Source organism: Numida meleagris, chromosome 14 (assembly GCF_002078875.1).
Source record: "Numida meleagris isolate 19003 breed g44 Domestic line chromosome 14, NumMel1.0, whole genome shotgun sequence".
In the NCBI taxonomy this organism is placed as follows: Eukaryota; Metazoa; Chordata; class Aves; order Galliformes; family Numididae; genus Numida; species Numida meleagris.
Genome location: NC_034422.1, coordinates 13,008,603 through 13,022,386, shown reverse-complemented (window position 1 = coordinate 13,022,386; position 13,784 = coordinate 13,008,603). Strand labels below are relative to the sequence as shown.

The 13,784-nt window shown below is 60.6% G+C and overlaps 3 protein-coding genes and 1 long non-coding RNA gene across 12 annotated transcripts in view; 3 read left to right on the top strand and 1 right to left on the bottom strand.

Moving 5' to 3' along the window:
* PLBD2 (phospholipase B domain containing 2) overlaps positions 1-1,984 on the top strand; it is a 3,228-nt gene extending 1,244 nt beyond the window's left edge. Inside the window, exons 6-12 of one of the 2 annotated variants that reach the window (XM_021413160.1) lie at positions 47-141; positions 204-364; positions 441-536; positions 795-866; positions 958-1,110; positions 1,241-1,403; positions 1,474-1,984. In XM_021413160.1, coding sequence (XP_021268835.1) covers positions 47-141; positions 204-364; positions 441-536; positions 795-866; positions 958-1,110; positions 1,241-1,403; positions 1,474-1,641 — 908 coding nt within the window. In that variant the 3' untranslated portion in view covers positions 1,642-1,984. The remainder of the gene's footprint in view (positions 1-46; positions 142-203; positions 365-440; positions 537-794; positions 867-957; positions 1,111-1,240; positions 1,404-1,473) is intronic. The other variant, XM_021413161.1, reaches the window with a different exon arrangement.
* SDSL (serine dehydratase like) lies at positions 2,407-6,974 on the top strand. Of its 5 annotated transcripts, XM_021413165.1 has the most exons (7): positions 3,041-3,585; positions 3,672-3,711; positions 3,930-4,069; positions 4,279-4,367; positions 4,435-4,662; positions 4,855-4,979; positions 5,056-6,974. In XM_021413165.1, the coding sequence occupies exons 1-7, from the start codon at positions 3,418-3,420 to the stop codon at positions 5,247-5,249; spliced, it is 984 nt and encodes a 327-aa protein (XP_021268840.1). In that variant the 5' UTR covers positions 3,041-3,417; the 3' UTR covers positions 5,250-6,974. The 5 variants fall into 5 exon arrangements, with proteins under 5 accessions (XP_021268838.1, XP_021268842.1, XP_021268841.1 ...); XM_021413163.1 differs by having other exon boundaries at positions 2,407-3,589; positions 3,672-4,069; XM_021413167.1 differs by lacking the exons at positions 3,672-3,711; positions 4,279-4,367 and having other exon boundaries at positions 2,409-3,585.
* On the bottom strand, positions 7,588-12,966 carry LHX5 (LIM homeobox 5). 4 transcript variants are annotated; one of them, XM_021413379.1, is made up of 5 exons: positions 12,666-12,966; positions 11,312-11,535; positions 9,970-10,247; positions 8,932-9,097; positions 7,588-8,051 (listed from the first exon to the last, which is right to left on the bottom strand). In XM_021413379.1, the coding sequence occupies exons 1-5, from the start codon at positions 12,836-12,838 to the stop codon at positions 7,684-7,686; spliced, it is 1,209 nt and encodes a 402-aa protein (XP_021269054.1). In that variant the 5' UTR covers positions 12,839-12,966; the 3' UTR covers positions 7,588-7,683. The 4 variants fall into 4 exon arrangements, with proteins under 4 accessions (XP_021269054.1, XP_021269052.1, XP_021269053.1 ...); XM_021413377.1 differs by lacking the exon at positions 12,666-12,966 and having other exon boundaries at positions 11,312-11,856; XM_021413378.1 differs by having other exon boundaries at positions 7,921-9,097.
* LOC110406482 overlaps positions 13,185-13,784 on the top strand; it is a 2,995-nt gene continuing 2,395 nt past the window's right edge. Inside the window, exon 1 of the long non-coding RNA XR_002443481.1 lies at positions 13,185-13,566. This is a non-coding gene — a long non-coding RNA (uncharacterized LOC110406482). The remainder of the gene's footprint in view (positions 13,567-13,784) is intronic.

The window sequence follows — 13,784 nt, the reverse complement described above, 5'->3', positions numbered from 1 at the left end:
TGCACCGTTCCTCCACCTGCAGCCTGACCCTCCCCTGCTCCCCCAGGCACCACCCGCATCCCGGGCAGCATCCAGGTGTTCTCCTCCTACCCTGGCACCATATTCTCTGGGGATGATTTCTACATCCTGAGCAGCGGGCTGGTAAGTGCTGCCCGCCCCCCAGCCCTCCTCGCCGGCCTTGCTTAGCCCTCCCATCCCCACAGGTTGCACTGGAGACCACCATCGGGAACAGTAACGAGGCACGCTGGCGGTACCTGCGGCCTCAGGGCAGTGTCCTGGAGTGGCTGCGGAACATCGTGGCCAACCGGCTGGCTCGCAGCGGTGCTGAGTGGGCCAGCATCTTCCAGCGCTTCAACAGTGGCACGTGAGTGGGGTGAGTGGGGGGGCAAAATTGTCCCTTCCTTGGAGCAGCCACCAAGTGACATTGTGCCCTCCCACAGGTACAACAACCAGTGGATGCTGGTAGACTACAAGGCATTCTCGCCGGGACGCGCTGCCCCGCAGCAGGGCCTGCTGACAGTGCTGGAGCAGATCCCGTGAGTGCTGCGTTATCCCTAGTGCCCAGCCAGCAGGCTGCCCAGTGGGCCAAGATCGGCTTCCTTTGCTGGTGGCAAGGCACTCTGTTGGTGGTGGCCCTTCTGCCGTGGTGCGACAGCAGTGGGACTGCTGCTGACAGCTCTTCTGCATGCGGGTGATGGCCCCTGGCATCCTGCTGGGGGACCCCCAGGTGGGTTTTCCCTCGTCCCCGCTGTGCTTTGCCTTCTGCTCTGACCGCTACCATCCTTCTGCCACAGGGGCTTGGTGATGGTGGCTGATAAGACAGAACTGCTGTACCAGCAGGGGTACTGGGCCAGCTACAACGTGCCGTAAGCTTCGTCCAGCCTCACGTCTCTGCCCAGCCCCACTGTCCCATGCTGAAGGCAGGCGGGGCTGACTGTCCCTGTTCCCCCCGTCCAGGTACTTTGAGGAGATCTTCAATGCCAGCGGGAACCTGGAGCTGGTGCAGAAGTATGGTGACTGGTTCACCTATGACAAGAACCCGCGCGCCCAGATCTTCTGCAGGAACCAGACACAGGTCCATGATGTGGACTCCATGGTCCGTCTGATGAGGTGGGTGCTGGCCCCCTGTGTCTCCTCCCAGCTTTTTCCCCCAGGGGTTTTCCAGCCCTTGTGTCAGATTTTCACTGCAGACGTCGTGTTCCCTCCTGCGCCCCATCTGTCTCTCCCCACTGCCCGGCAGGTCCAACAACTACCTGCAGGACCCGCTGTCACTGTGCCGAGGCTGCGACCCACCCCACAATGCTGAGAACGCCATCTCTGCCCGCTCTGACCTCAACCCAGCCAATGGCACCTACCCCTTCGCCGCCCTGCGCCAGCGCTGCCATGGCGGCACCGATACGAAGGTGGGCATGGCCCCGGCCCCTGCTGTGCCATCACTTCCTGGCACTCACATCCCTGCATCCCCCCTGCCAGGTCACCTCCTTTGGCATGGCTCGCACCTTCGGGCTCGTGGCCGCTAGCGGGCCGACGTGGGCCGACGTGCCGCCCTTCCGCTGGAGCACATCCCCCTGCAGCCACCTGCTGCACATGGGCCACCCCGACCTCTGGAGGTTCCCTCCCATCAAGGTCCGCTGGGACTGAGCTGGCGCCAAACATCCCCACGCCTTTCCCTGTGTCTGCAGGATGGGGGGCTGCAGGGAACTGCCCCCCGTGTTTTTCACCCCCCGCTTTTCTCACCTTTTGCTGCTGCGTAATGGGCTGTGCCCCATCTGTGCCAACGTGCCCAGGGTCTGTCAGTGGGCTCTGACCCCAGTTCCAAAACCAAGCACAGAAGGAAGCCCTCCGACAGGGCTCCTCATTCTGGGCGGCTGTCCCTGGAAGAGGGGTGCCGGGAAGGGGGAGCTCGCGCCAGGACAGCTGCATGGCAGGGAGGGGTGAGTGGCCGGAGTTGGTGTAACAAATAAAACGCTCTACGTACAGTGGAGGTGCTGGTGGCTGCACTTCATGCTCTTCCAACATTCTGTGGTGCATGCAGCAGTCCCCCTGTGCAGGGGGGGGTTGTTCTGCCATGCTCCCCCCTCTGCTGGGTGCTGCCCCAGGAGCAGAGAGCAGTGCCTGCAGTGCAGTGCTGGGACAGGGTGCGTTGCGGTTCTTGGCCTCTGCATCAGACTGCTTAGTAATGACCCCTTCAGGTTCCCAGCAGTGTGAACAGCCAGTGTGGGCCAGCTGGAGCAGACAGGCAGCAAAGTAGTGGGGGCACTGCCTGCCCCGGGACAGGGTGACCGTCCTTGTCCCTTTTGTTTCCCCTGCTCAGCTACCTGTGTGCCCCCCAGCCCCTAGAACCTCTGGCACAAAATCCTCTTACTGCAGCTCCCTTGATCCGCTCCATGTGGTGCAGCTCATTAGGAATAACGAGGTAATTACTGGGGGATTAATGAGCTGACATTAGACAGTGCTTTGAAGGTACGAGGTTCCCACTGGGTTCACACTGGCTGATGTCCCATGGCCTCGGACCTGGCTGCATTCCTGTCACTCCTGGCATACGCTGCCATTTGTCACCTCCAGAACAGCATGGCCCTGTCCTGGGACCCTCACCAGGGAACATGGAAGAGCTGGGGGTCCCAGGGCAGGGTGCGGGTGGGAGAGGACATGGCATGGTGGGAAGTGGTCAGGGTGCAATGAGGTTGGGGGAAACAGTGCTTGTCGTTTCCGCTGATCCTCCTGATGCTGTAGGTGCTGGTTGGGGTGTCACTGTCACCACCTGGCGCCCCAAGGGGAGTGGGGCTTGGTGCCTGCTGGGCCTGCCTGCCTGCGGGCTGTTGGCTCTGAAGCCTAGTGACTGTGTGACAGTGTTATTTCTTCATCACTCATGGCCAGCTCCATCAGGGACATAGCTGCTCTGCCTGATGTGTCACCCCTCTTCAAGCTCTCCGGTCAGGAGGACAAAAATGGAGGGACAGGAGCCCCAGCTGGCCTTACCCCAAAGCCCTGTCCTCCTCCCTGCCCAGGACAGAGCCAGCTCTGAGTGTGTGGGGTGGGGGGTGGCCCTTATCTGGAGGTTGACAAGAAGGGGCTGTCCTGGGGCAGAGTGGGGCTGCTGGCCCCACAGCAGTACAGCCCTGCCAGGAGCCCTTCCCCCAGCACTCACTGTGACTGGGGTGCTCGCCAAACATTTCAGCCTTTGTGCCAGTTCCGGTGCCAACAAGACGTGGCGCGGCTGCCTGGGCGGGCTGGCTGCCATCCTGGGCCAATGGAACAAAGTCCTTAAATCTGCTGGGAAAGTACACTTCCGGCACAGGACACAGGGACGCAAACGCAGCCCCTCTGACACCACTTTGCCCTCGTCAGTCCCCAGACATTGTTCTGGGACGTGCAGCAAGCCCCGCAGACACTGGGTACCACGTGTCACCTGTGGCCATGGCAGCCCAGTGTGGTGGGGGTGAGAAGCCCTTCCACATCGTGTCCCCACTCCTGGAGAGCCTATCCCTGTCCCGGACAGCAGGGACCCAGGTCTACATGAAGCTGGAGAACGTGCAGCCCACCGGCTCCTTCAAGATCCGAGGCATTGGGCACCTCTGCCAGGAGGTAGGTATGCTTCATAGGTGTGTGGCCTCAGGACACCATGGGGATGTATGGCTACGTCCTTCCTCTGACTCCTTCCCTCCCCCCAGGCTGCCAGGAAAGGCTGCCGGCACTTTGTTTGCTCCTCAGGTATTTGGAACCTGTGTGGGATTTGAGGGGGCTATGGGATGCGGGTGCTGAGGAGCAACCCTTGCTCCTGGCCCCTTGTACTTCTACCTTCGCTGGTTTTTGGGGCTGGGGCTGCTCCAGGTCGGGTGTCCCCTCTCCACCCCAACACAGTTCATCCTGTGGGTCTGGGATGAGCCAGGGGGGTGGGGAGGAACCACTTAACCCACTGCTTTTGGCAGGGGGGAATGCGGGCATGGCCGCAGCTTATGTGGCCAGGAAGCTGGGGCTGCCAGCCACGGTGGTGGTGCCCAGCAGCACCGGCCCCAGTACTGTCCGCAGGCTGGAGGACCTGGGAGCGACAGTGGAGATCTACGGGAAGGTACAGCACCCGCACTCCAAACTGGGGCTGGGGAGGCATCGCGGCCCTCTGCGAGGCCGTGGATGTGCTCAGACCCAGTGTCCCTCTCCCAAAACGCGTCACCCACATCCTATGCGGGTTCCTGCTGTCCTCGTGGCAGCGAGGGAGGGGGGATGGGGACAGTGCACTGGAGATAGCTGCAGCCCCACTGAGCACCCACCGCCTGCCAGGTGTGGGATGAAGCCAACCAGAAAGCTGTAGAGCTGGCGCAGAATGAGGGCTGGGCCAGCATTCACCCCTTTGACCACCCCTTGCTGTGGTGAGTGCCACCCGTCCCTGTGCTCTGGGTAGGCGGCAGGCAGCCACCCACTGTCTCCATCCTGCAGGCAAGGCCATGCTAGCCTGGTCCTGGAGCTGAAGGACACACTGGACGTTAAGCCCGATGCCATCGTGCTGGCGGTGGGAGGTGGGGGGCTACTGGCTGGCGTGGTGGCCGGGCTGCAGCAGGTGGGATGGCTCGATGTCCCCATCATCGCCGCTGAGACCTGGGGGGCCCACAGCTTCCACGCAGCACTGAAGGCTGGGCACCTTGTCACCCTGCCCGACATCACCAGGTGGGTGCTGGTGTCAGCATGGGGACACCTCCATCAGGATTGGGGTCCCCAACATGACGGGACCTAGAAAGTGCAGGAGGCTTTGCCTCTGGCGGTGAGACACAAGTGTCATGAGTTGGCAGGTCTCGGCCAACCCTGTGGTGGAGCCCCAAGGGGACAAAGTGTCCTTGGGCTACTCTGACTGTTCTGCAGCGTGGCCAAGTGCCTGGGGGCCAAGACGGTGTCGGCGCGGGCGCTGCAGTGTGCCCAGGAGATCCAGGTCATTTCAGAGGTGGTGGAGGATGCCGAGGCCGTGCGCTCTGTGGAGAGGTTCCTGGGTAAGCGGGGCACAGGGACAGAGACTTCAGGGGGGTGTGGTGGGGACAGGCGCTCAGTGTGTCCCCATCCCTGCAGACGATGAACGGATGCTGGTGCAGCCGGCGTGCGGCGCGGCACTGGCCCTGCTCTACTCGGGGCGGCTGCAGCAGCTGCAGCGTGAGGGGCGCCTGGGGACCCCGCTGGGATGCGTGGTGCTGGTGGTCTGCGGCGGCAGCAGCATGACGGCAGCGCTGCTGCGGGACCTGAAGAGCCAGCTGGGCCTGGAGTGACTCCCACACCCCTCGTGCCCCCACCCCCATGCCACCCCATGGCCCCCTGTGCTGCAGTGATGGCTGCTGGATGTGCCCTGCACCCATTGCTGTGTAGGATGGGGAAACTGAGGAGTGGAAGCGTCTCTCCCTCCGACCCCGACAAATGGCCCTGAGGACGGTCATGTCCCTTGAGCCCTTGTGTCTGGCACTGAGCACAACTCCCTGCTCCGATTAGCAAGTGCTCTCTCTCTTACTGATTACTTTGCTGCTGTCTCAATGCATTATTATTCTAATGATTATTAATTATTACAATCTTCTCCCATTCCTGCTGCACTGTCTGCAGCCAGGTGGTTCCTTGGCGGGGCTGTGGGGCCTTGCTCTCACTGGGGTTCCCAGCTCCGACTGGGGCGCAGTTTACCACGATTTCTCCAACTCACACCAGTTGATCTATTTCACTCCAGTGCCCATTTTGCCCTTTCCTGCCCCAAAACCCCTCTCAGCCACCTCCTGCACCTCCGGAGCAGATAACAAGGCCCGCTCCCTTTACCCAGCCATCTCCCAGGAGCCCCCTCCTCCCCACATTCTTTTTTCCCTTTTCCTCAGTAAATTCTTGTGGCCCATCCGGCCCACACCATGCTTCCCAGAGGACCCACCCCATAAATCAAATCCCCACCACTCCGTTGTGGGCAATATCTTATGTAAAAACATGTTTCTAGGGAGCGCTGGAGGCTGGAGCGGCTTATACAAGGTACACGATTAATTATAAGGAGTCAGCCCGACCTCTTCCCACAATTTTTTTTACCCTGGGTCCAAAACCTGATTACTTTCCACCTTCTGCATCCCGACCTCCTCACATGGAGCCCCCCACTACACCCCAACCCTCCCCCCCCCCCCAGCAGCCTGGGATGGGTGCTGCTTGTTGGCGCACCCTGCAATTTAGCAGAACAGTAATAACATAATGCTAATAACAATAGCAGCCAGTGCATGCCCTTGTTCTCCATTTTGCAGCCCTTGGAATGACAGTGGCAGGGGGTCTTGCTGGCCCTCACACTGCCCATGCACACCCTATTGCCCTGGGGTGCCACCGGGCCATGCTGTGCCTCAGTTTCCCCCTTGCTGAGCTCTTTGGCTGCCCCTGGCTTGGCTGCGGCCCCTCGCTACCACTCATCGTGGCACAGGAAGGATAAATTCCTCCGCTTGGCTGAACAGGGAAAATACGCAGCGAGGTGGCTGCCTGTCATCCATCACCGGCTCTCGGCAGCACCGCCATGCCGGGACTTAAAATTCAGGTCAGAGAGAGGGGCTCTCAGAAGCCAGCAAGGGAAGGTAATTTATTCTGTTTATATCTTTTTACTGCAAGACAAGGCGGGGGGCGAGGGGGGGGCACACTCTGCCATGATTTTGCATTTTAAATATTAGCTTGGCGCCGCTCATCACTCAAACCCCACAATGAAAGGGACCAGGTGCTGGAGCAGGTAACTAAAATGGTTTTTATTCACATTGAACAACACGAGCCGGTCACACTGACAGCCTCTGCAAGAGGCAGCGGGGACAGGAAACCCACGGTGCGCTCAGAACACAACTTTTTGTCTCCCTTTTCCATTTTCTTTTTCCCTTCCCCGCCCCCCTCACTCTATCCTCTTGCCTACCACTCACCACCACCCTTCCCCAGCCTTCAAAATAGGAAAACTCAGAGCTTCCAATTACTAAAAGTACAATAAATAATCAGTAAACACAAAAACATACTTTATTTGTTTCTCCTTTATACAAAATAAAGAAACTAGAAGCAAAAACTATAATACATCCTCAGACCACGGGGCTGGGGGGGCTAGGCCCTCCTCCGCTGCTGCACTGCTCGGGTGGGTTTTGTTCTCTCCGTTCTTCTCTCACCGTTTCTGTTTGTTTTTTCCCATTTCTGCCTCTTCCCAGTTTTCCCAAGCTCCACACACCCCCCTGCCCATCCATCACCAAAATTTGGGTCCGAAACTACCTCCTCCCCGGGAATAAAATGGGATCAACAGAAACAAGGGCCCTGGAGGGGCTTAGGGAGGGTCCTGCTGTCCCCCATCCCTCCCACCGTAATGCTGGGACGAACGGAGGCTAAGGGGATAATTAAAAAGGGTGCTAATTAGCTAGTGGGGAGCTCCGCGGCAGCCCCCGCACTGGTGGGACCCGTGTCCTGGCGAGTTCAGCTTTGGTCCGAGAGCGGCGGTTCCGACGCGGCGGGGAGAGCTCGGGGCCGGGCACGCTTCACCCCCCCCCCCCCCCCCCCAACTCATAATAGCATGGGGGTGCGGTGCGGGCGGGGAGGTAGCGCGGCGTCCCCGCCCGGGGGGGGCGCGGCGGGAGGATGCGGTCGGACGTCGAAGGGGGGGGGGGGCGATATCCGGCGATGGGGCCTTGGCGAGCCGTGCCCCAGGGCTGAGGGGCGGGGCAGTCCTCCCTCTCGGCCCTACCACACTGCTGCCTCGCTCAGCTCCGGATTGGGGTGCGCGAGGGCCCCGCTGTAGCCGCTATTGCTGGACATGGAGAAGGGCGGGCTGGGCCCCCCGCTGAAGACCTCCCCCGGGATGGGGTGCAGCGAACCCGTCATCCCCGGCTCAGGGCTGGGGGTGTCAGGGTGCGAGATCATATCCGTGTACCTTTGGTTTTCTGAGGAGTGGTGTCCGCTTAGAGGGGGCTCCAAGGGTCCCAGTGGCGTGGAGCCGGGTCCTGAGTTCTGAAGGTAGCTGGGATCGGCCGGGGACTGGGCCTGGGAGGGTGGCCCATGGGGGAAAAAGTCATAGTTGCCTCCTGGCCCGTAGTAGTCACCTTGGTAATCTGCAAGGGTGGGGAAAGGTTGGAGCTGGACCACGGGGCCACCACTCCGAGCACCTGCGGGAAGTAGGGCTGCACCCCCATGCAGGGATGAGCATGCCCCCCCCCCCCCCGATACCCTCCTGGGGCGCTTGGTGTTGCTGGAATGAATGTGGGGCTGAGCAGGGAGAAAAGTGAGCCCCTCCATCCTAATGGCTGCAGTGCTGGTGGAATGGGAGGGGTGGTAATGGAGAACAAGAGGGTCTGGGAGCAGCTCCAGGAGGAGAAGGTGGACATGATTTCATTCTTAGTTACAAGTGAAAAATATACGCATATAAGTGCATATACATATATATACCTGTATGCATGCATTTTTATATATGGATAAAAGATATATATATATATAATAGGAGGATATATATATAAAGGAGATATATAAGTAAAGGTGATATATTGTAGAAATATAAAAATAAAATGGAGAATACTTATATATAGGAGGAAAAATATACATCATACCTATATATATTAGTTATAGAAGGGCTCTGGCAGCAGTAGGGGCAGAGAGGAATTGGTGAGAGCACTTTACCCAAAAGCGAGATATGTTGCCCCACATGCCATGGGGTTCCCTGTCCCACCCTGTCCTGTTGGGCTGGCGGTGACCTTCCATATGCTGCAGGCCCAGGGGGGTAATTGGGACAAATGCAGCCTGAAAGGGGCACAAAAGCCCGCAGCTGGGGCTTTGTTTCCCGGGAGAGGGGCTGCACTGCTGCCGCCACCACTGCTGCCACCGCCCTGAGCCTGGGCGGCCGGGGAAAAGGAGAGCTGAGATGGGGAGGAACAAAGGCAGGGAAGGAAAAGGGGAAGGATGCAGTGGGATGACATGGGGACGGGACGGCGGGCCCACCTCCGTAGTAGGTGTAGGGTGTTGAGCCGAGCATCTCAGACTCATCGAGGCGGCCGCCCAGGGGCCGCATCCTGCGTGGGCTGCGGAAGAAGGCGTGCCGGCGGGCACCCAGTGCACTCAGCTGCTTCATCCGACGCTCCTTGGACCGGCGGTTCTGGAACCAGACCTGCGGCCAGGACGGCATCAGCACCTGGGGCAGTGCTGCTGTGGGCCCCCCCAAATCCTCAGGGCCAGCCCTCCCCACTTAGGCCAGAGATGGATGGGGGCAGGGATGGAATATCTCGCCGGAAGGGATTTTCCAGCTTCGGGTTGTTTTCATGCTACCCCCTGCTGCTTACACCCTGGGGAGGCAAGGAAAGGGGTCATTGAAGCCCCGGCACCCCACTGAGTCCCGTGGGGTGCACCATCCTCACAGCCTGCCTGTCCGCGGAGAGTTTTCTCCAGTGGGGGAGCAGGATAAAGGAGGGGATAAATGGGGGATCGTGGCAGGAGGCAGGGGGGTAGCTGGAAGCAAGCTGGCCAGTGAGGATGGGAATAAAAGGGAAGGGGGGTGCAACAGCCTTCCTCGGGGGCATTCTCCCTCCAAAGCACAGCTCTGCTGGCCTGGTGGGAGGGGTCTGCATTATTTCCCCCCACATCTGGGCACATCTGGAGCACGCACACATCCCGCAGTGTTCTGCTTCCCTCCGCCGGGAGCTGGGCTGCCTCCAGCAGAGCCGGAGCATCCTCCCCTATTAACGCAGCTATTAAAGCCCATTAATCCCTACATTTCCGCAGGGATTTTCTTGCCGGGAGGGGGGAGGGGGTGCAGCGCGACAGGAAGGCACAGGTCTGCCTGCAAGGCGCTGTGGCATCTCCTTGCTCCACTTCCTGGGTTCACATCCAGATCCCCATCCACATCCCTCTCCCTTCCCTGCTGCGGGGACGCTGCCATCCCAGCCTGTGCTGTCCCGGATCACCGTGGACTGGGTCGATGACGTCACGGGCCAGCCCAGTGACATCACGGGGGGCGGTGGGATGGCTGTGGGATGGCCGTACCTGGATGACCCTCATGTTGAGGCCAGTCTCCTGGGCCAGCTGCTCGCGGATGTGCCGGGTGGGCTTGGGTGTGGCTGCAAAGGCGGCTTTGAGGGTCTCCAGCTGCTTAGCCTTAATGGTGGTGCGGGGCCCCCTCCGCTTGGTGCCAGAGTTCTGCTCCTCATTCTCGTTGTTGGTGGTCTCCTTGTCCGAGGAGGTGGAATTGTCCGTCTCCTTGGTGTCGTCCTGCATGGGGTCCTGGAGATCCGGGGACAAACTCCTGTCTGTACATGAGGACACTGTAAAGGAGACCCAGAGGAGGGGGGGGGGGATGGCTTAGGAGAGAGATCGACCCCCCTCTCCACTGCCCTCCCCTTCCCACCCAGCCTGGATGCTTTTCAGGAGAGGGGAGGGGGTGCTGGGCAGCAGCAAGGAGTGCAGATGGCCGTTGCCCCGAGGGAGCCCCGAAACACCCCAAACAACGAGCTCGGGCTGAGCATCACCCAGTTTGGCCCCGTACATCCGAAAAGCAAACTTGGCGGCACCCCCCGCCCATGGCTGCACAGGGCCTGTGCCGCCGGGAGGGGGCACGCTGGGGAGGGGGCGTCCCCACCAAGCACCCCGCAGCCTCCGGCGCTTCCCCTCTCCCCCCACACTGCGCTTCTCACACCAGGAGCCGGGATGCGCCGCTTGGAGAAATGCAAGAATGTAGGGACTCTTGGTGGGGTCCGGTCACTGCCTTGAACATGGCTCGCCTCCCCCAGCCGCCCCCCCCGGACCCTGATGCCGGCACCACCCCGGCCAAGCTCTACTCGCCTCGCTCGCAGCAGCGGCCCCACTGACTCGAGTGGCAGGATCCGGCCCCGGGTGCTGGACGGAGAAAGAGCCCACGGCAGGGGGTGAGCACGGGCGGCCGGCACTGCTGGGCCAGCAGGAGGGGGCCTGATCCTGCGGTCCTGACGCAGAGACAGCTTCCAAGGAAGTCAAATGGGAGCTTTGCCTCTGGGTGAAAGGAGGCGAAGGATCAGGCCCTCGGCGCGGGGGGACCGGGCAGCCTCGCAGGGGGGGGGATCCCGGGATCGGCGGGTGCATGGGGGGCTCGGTGGGAGCCGTGCGCGGGGCAGCCGCGGGCTTCACGCGCGTCTGCATCCCGCGGGGAGCACGAGGTGAAGGTTTGCACCCCAAATCCCCCCCCGGTCCACTGGGCGCTGTGGGGCCAGAAGGAGAAACCACGGCACCGCCGGCGCCGGGAGCACCGGCAGCGGCACCGGGAGCGGCACCGGGAGCGCTTGCTCCGCCCGAGGGGTGCGGGCAGGACTCGGCCCCGCTGCGGTTTCTTTTCCCCGGGCTGCGCCGCGCGTACCTGAGTTGAGGCTGCCTTCCTTCAAATTGGGAGAGTTCAAATAGTCCTCTTTGCAAACAAATTTGTTTTCATCTATGATATACAGTTCCTCGCCCGTGGAGAGCTGCTTGTTGCAAACCATGCAGGTGAAACAGTTCAGGTGGAACACTTTGTTCCGAGCTTTCCGGACGAGGTCGCTGGGGGAGATGCCCTGGGAGCAGCCGGCACATTTGGTACCAAACCTCCTGGAGGGGAGAAAGGCGAGAGGTGAGAGCTGGTATGAGGTCGCGCCGCGCCCCTCGCGTCCCCGAGGCCCCCACTCCCTCCCCATCCGGATCTCGGTTTTCGGGTTCCCAGAGAGGTGCACTGGGGCCGCCCCAAAAGGTGAAGATTTCTTTCTCCGTGCCCAGCGGGGCAGAATTTCCGTCTCCCTCCGCCCCCAGCACATCGCTGCGGGACCAGGGAGTGGCAACGGCAGTGGAGTCGGGGGCACTTCGGGGTGCGGTGCGGGGCTTCCCGCGCTCCCCATTGTTTTTTTTCTCTTCTGGGAAGCGCCGCTTTGCAGAGCTCCGGTTTCCCTTCTCCAGGAGATGCTTTTATTTTTATTTGTTTTTTTTTTTCTCAGGGAAGGCGAAAATTCAGAAAACGAACTCCTCGAAAACAAGACAAAACAAACAAAACAAAACAAAACAAAAACAAAAAAAAGCCGCACGGCAGTCTTCGGGGAACGGGGGCTGCCAGGCCCGTGGGGGACACCGAGGCTCTCCTTTTCCCTCCTGGCCGCGGCACAACTTCAGCCCCCCGCGCTGCTGCCCGTGACGTTGATATAGTGAAGGCATTACAAGTCATAAGTCATTTTCCCCTTCCCATGCTGGCCACTAATTTCCTCCTCGGCACCTTATCGCAGTCATTAGGGGCGTTTAAGGTGCGGCGCAGGGTGGGGGCTCCCGGGCTGGGGGGGCTGCACAAGGGGCGGCGTTTCTGTGCGGAAGGGCTGTGGCGGAGGTGGCGAGGGGGGGAACGACCCCAGCCCTGAGGCTCCCGGGCCTGCTGCGAGGTGGGGCCAGCGGCAGAGCGGGCCACGGGCCCGGCTGCTTTCGGAGACAAGGTCACCTGGGGCGGGGGGGCGAACAGCCTCACTCCCCGGCTCGGGATACAGCGCAGCCCCCGGGCACTGCGGGGCCGGGACCGCGCCGGAGAGGTGCGGTGGGGACGCCTGAGATAGATGGATGAGAGTTGGAGGGGCGTCCCCCAAGCGCCCCCCCCTAGATCCCAGAAGGAGCCCCCGAGTCCTGCTGTCCTGCTACCCCACTGGGCTGGGAGTGGCGGTTCCGCAGCCCGTGGAAAGGGTTGTGGTTGCTGGGGGCTCACTCACCTGAAAAAGTCATTCTTGCAGTAGAGTTTTCCTTCCCTGGAGAAGCATTTCTCGGTCAGGTTGCATTTGCACTCGCAGCACTGGACGCATTTGATATGCCATGCCCTGTCCAAGACGTTCAGCAGGAAGCGGTCCAAAATCGGCCTCTCGCAGCCCGCACAATGCACCATCATCACCGCGCCGGGAAGGAGACGCGCAGACGAAAGGAATCAGCCCCGCGCCGGCACACGGCGAGGTCTCAAAAATTCAGACGTCGGGAAGAAAAATACTATTTAAAAAAAAAATCCAAAAAGCAGAACCAACCAACAACAACAAAAAAAAAAAAAAAAAAAAAAGAGAGAGAGAGAAAGAGAGAGAGAGAGAGGGAAAGAAAATACAATAAAAATAAAAATAATAATTAAAAAAAAAAAAGAAAAAAAAAATCAGGGAGGGGGAGCGGAGCCGCTGTCAAGTTCTTCCCCCTCTTCTCTCCGGAGCCTCGGTAGGAAAAAAGCGGTGCCCCAACCGAGAAAAGCCCGAGCCCCCCCGCGGAAGCCCCCCGAGTCCCTGCGGAGCGGGCGGGGAGCGGCGGGCGCGCTGCTGGTGGGTGCGGGAGGGGTGCATGAACGCCCCCGCAGCGGCCGGCGGCCCCGGTGCCTCGCTGTGCTCCGCCGCCGCGCCACCACTCTCATGCTGTCCCCATCGCCAGCTTTGTCCCCCGCCTTAGTAATTCGCGCATCCTTATTCAGATTTGGTGACGTGGGGGCCCGCGTCGGGCGGGCGGCGGCCAATAGCAGCGCGGTGGCCATGGCAACCTCTTAATTTATAGCATATCTAAATTGGCTCCAGCCTTGTGCTTGGCACAGAGGGAAAAAAACAACGCGCCTCTATTGTTGAGGGTGGCTTGTACCTGCGCCGCCAAGTGAGTACGCACCTGGCTTGGGGTGCCGGGGGGGCTTTGCTTAGCCTTTCTCTCTCTCTCTCTCTTTTATTTATATATTTTTTAAATTATTTCTTTGATGGGGATGTTCGTTCGGGGGGTCCCGAGCTGGGACGGGGCGGCCGTCACCTGTTCGCACCAACTCCCGCAGCTGTTCTCCTCTCAGCCCGCTCTGTGCCCGGGGTGGGCGGTGAAAGAAC

What these genes read in the sequence shown, in the direction of transcription:
- SDSL (XM_021413163.1), top strand. Translation starts at nt 3,418, where the DNA reads ATGGCAGCCCAGTGTGGTGGGGGTGAGAAGCCCTTCCACATCGTGTCC. An exon ending in GCACCTCTGCCAGGAGGTAG is followed by an intron (nt 3,590 to 3,671) that starts GTATGCTTCATA and finishes CCCTCCCCCCAG; the next exon opens with GCTGCCAGGAAAGGCTGCCG. An exon ending in TTTGACCACCCCTTGCTGTG is followed by an intron (nt 4,368 to 4,434) that starts GTGAGTGCCACC and finishes TCCATCCTGCAG; the next exon opens with GCAAGGCCATGCTAGCCTGG.
- LHX5 (XM_021413376.1), bottom strand. Translation starts at nt 11,819, where the DNA reads ATGGGGAGCGCGGGAAGCCCCGCACCGCACCCCGAAGTGCCCCCGACT. An exon ending in GGAAGGCAGCCTCAACTCAG is followed by an intron (nt 10,248 to 11,311) that starts GTACGCGCGGCG and finishes TCTCCTTTACAG; the next exon opens with TGTCCTCATGTACAGACAGG. An exon ending in TCAACATGAGGGTCATCCAG is followed by an intron (nt 9,098 to 9,969) that starts GTACGGCCATCC and finishes TCCTGGCCGCAG; the next exon opens with GTCTGGTTCCAGAACCGCCG.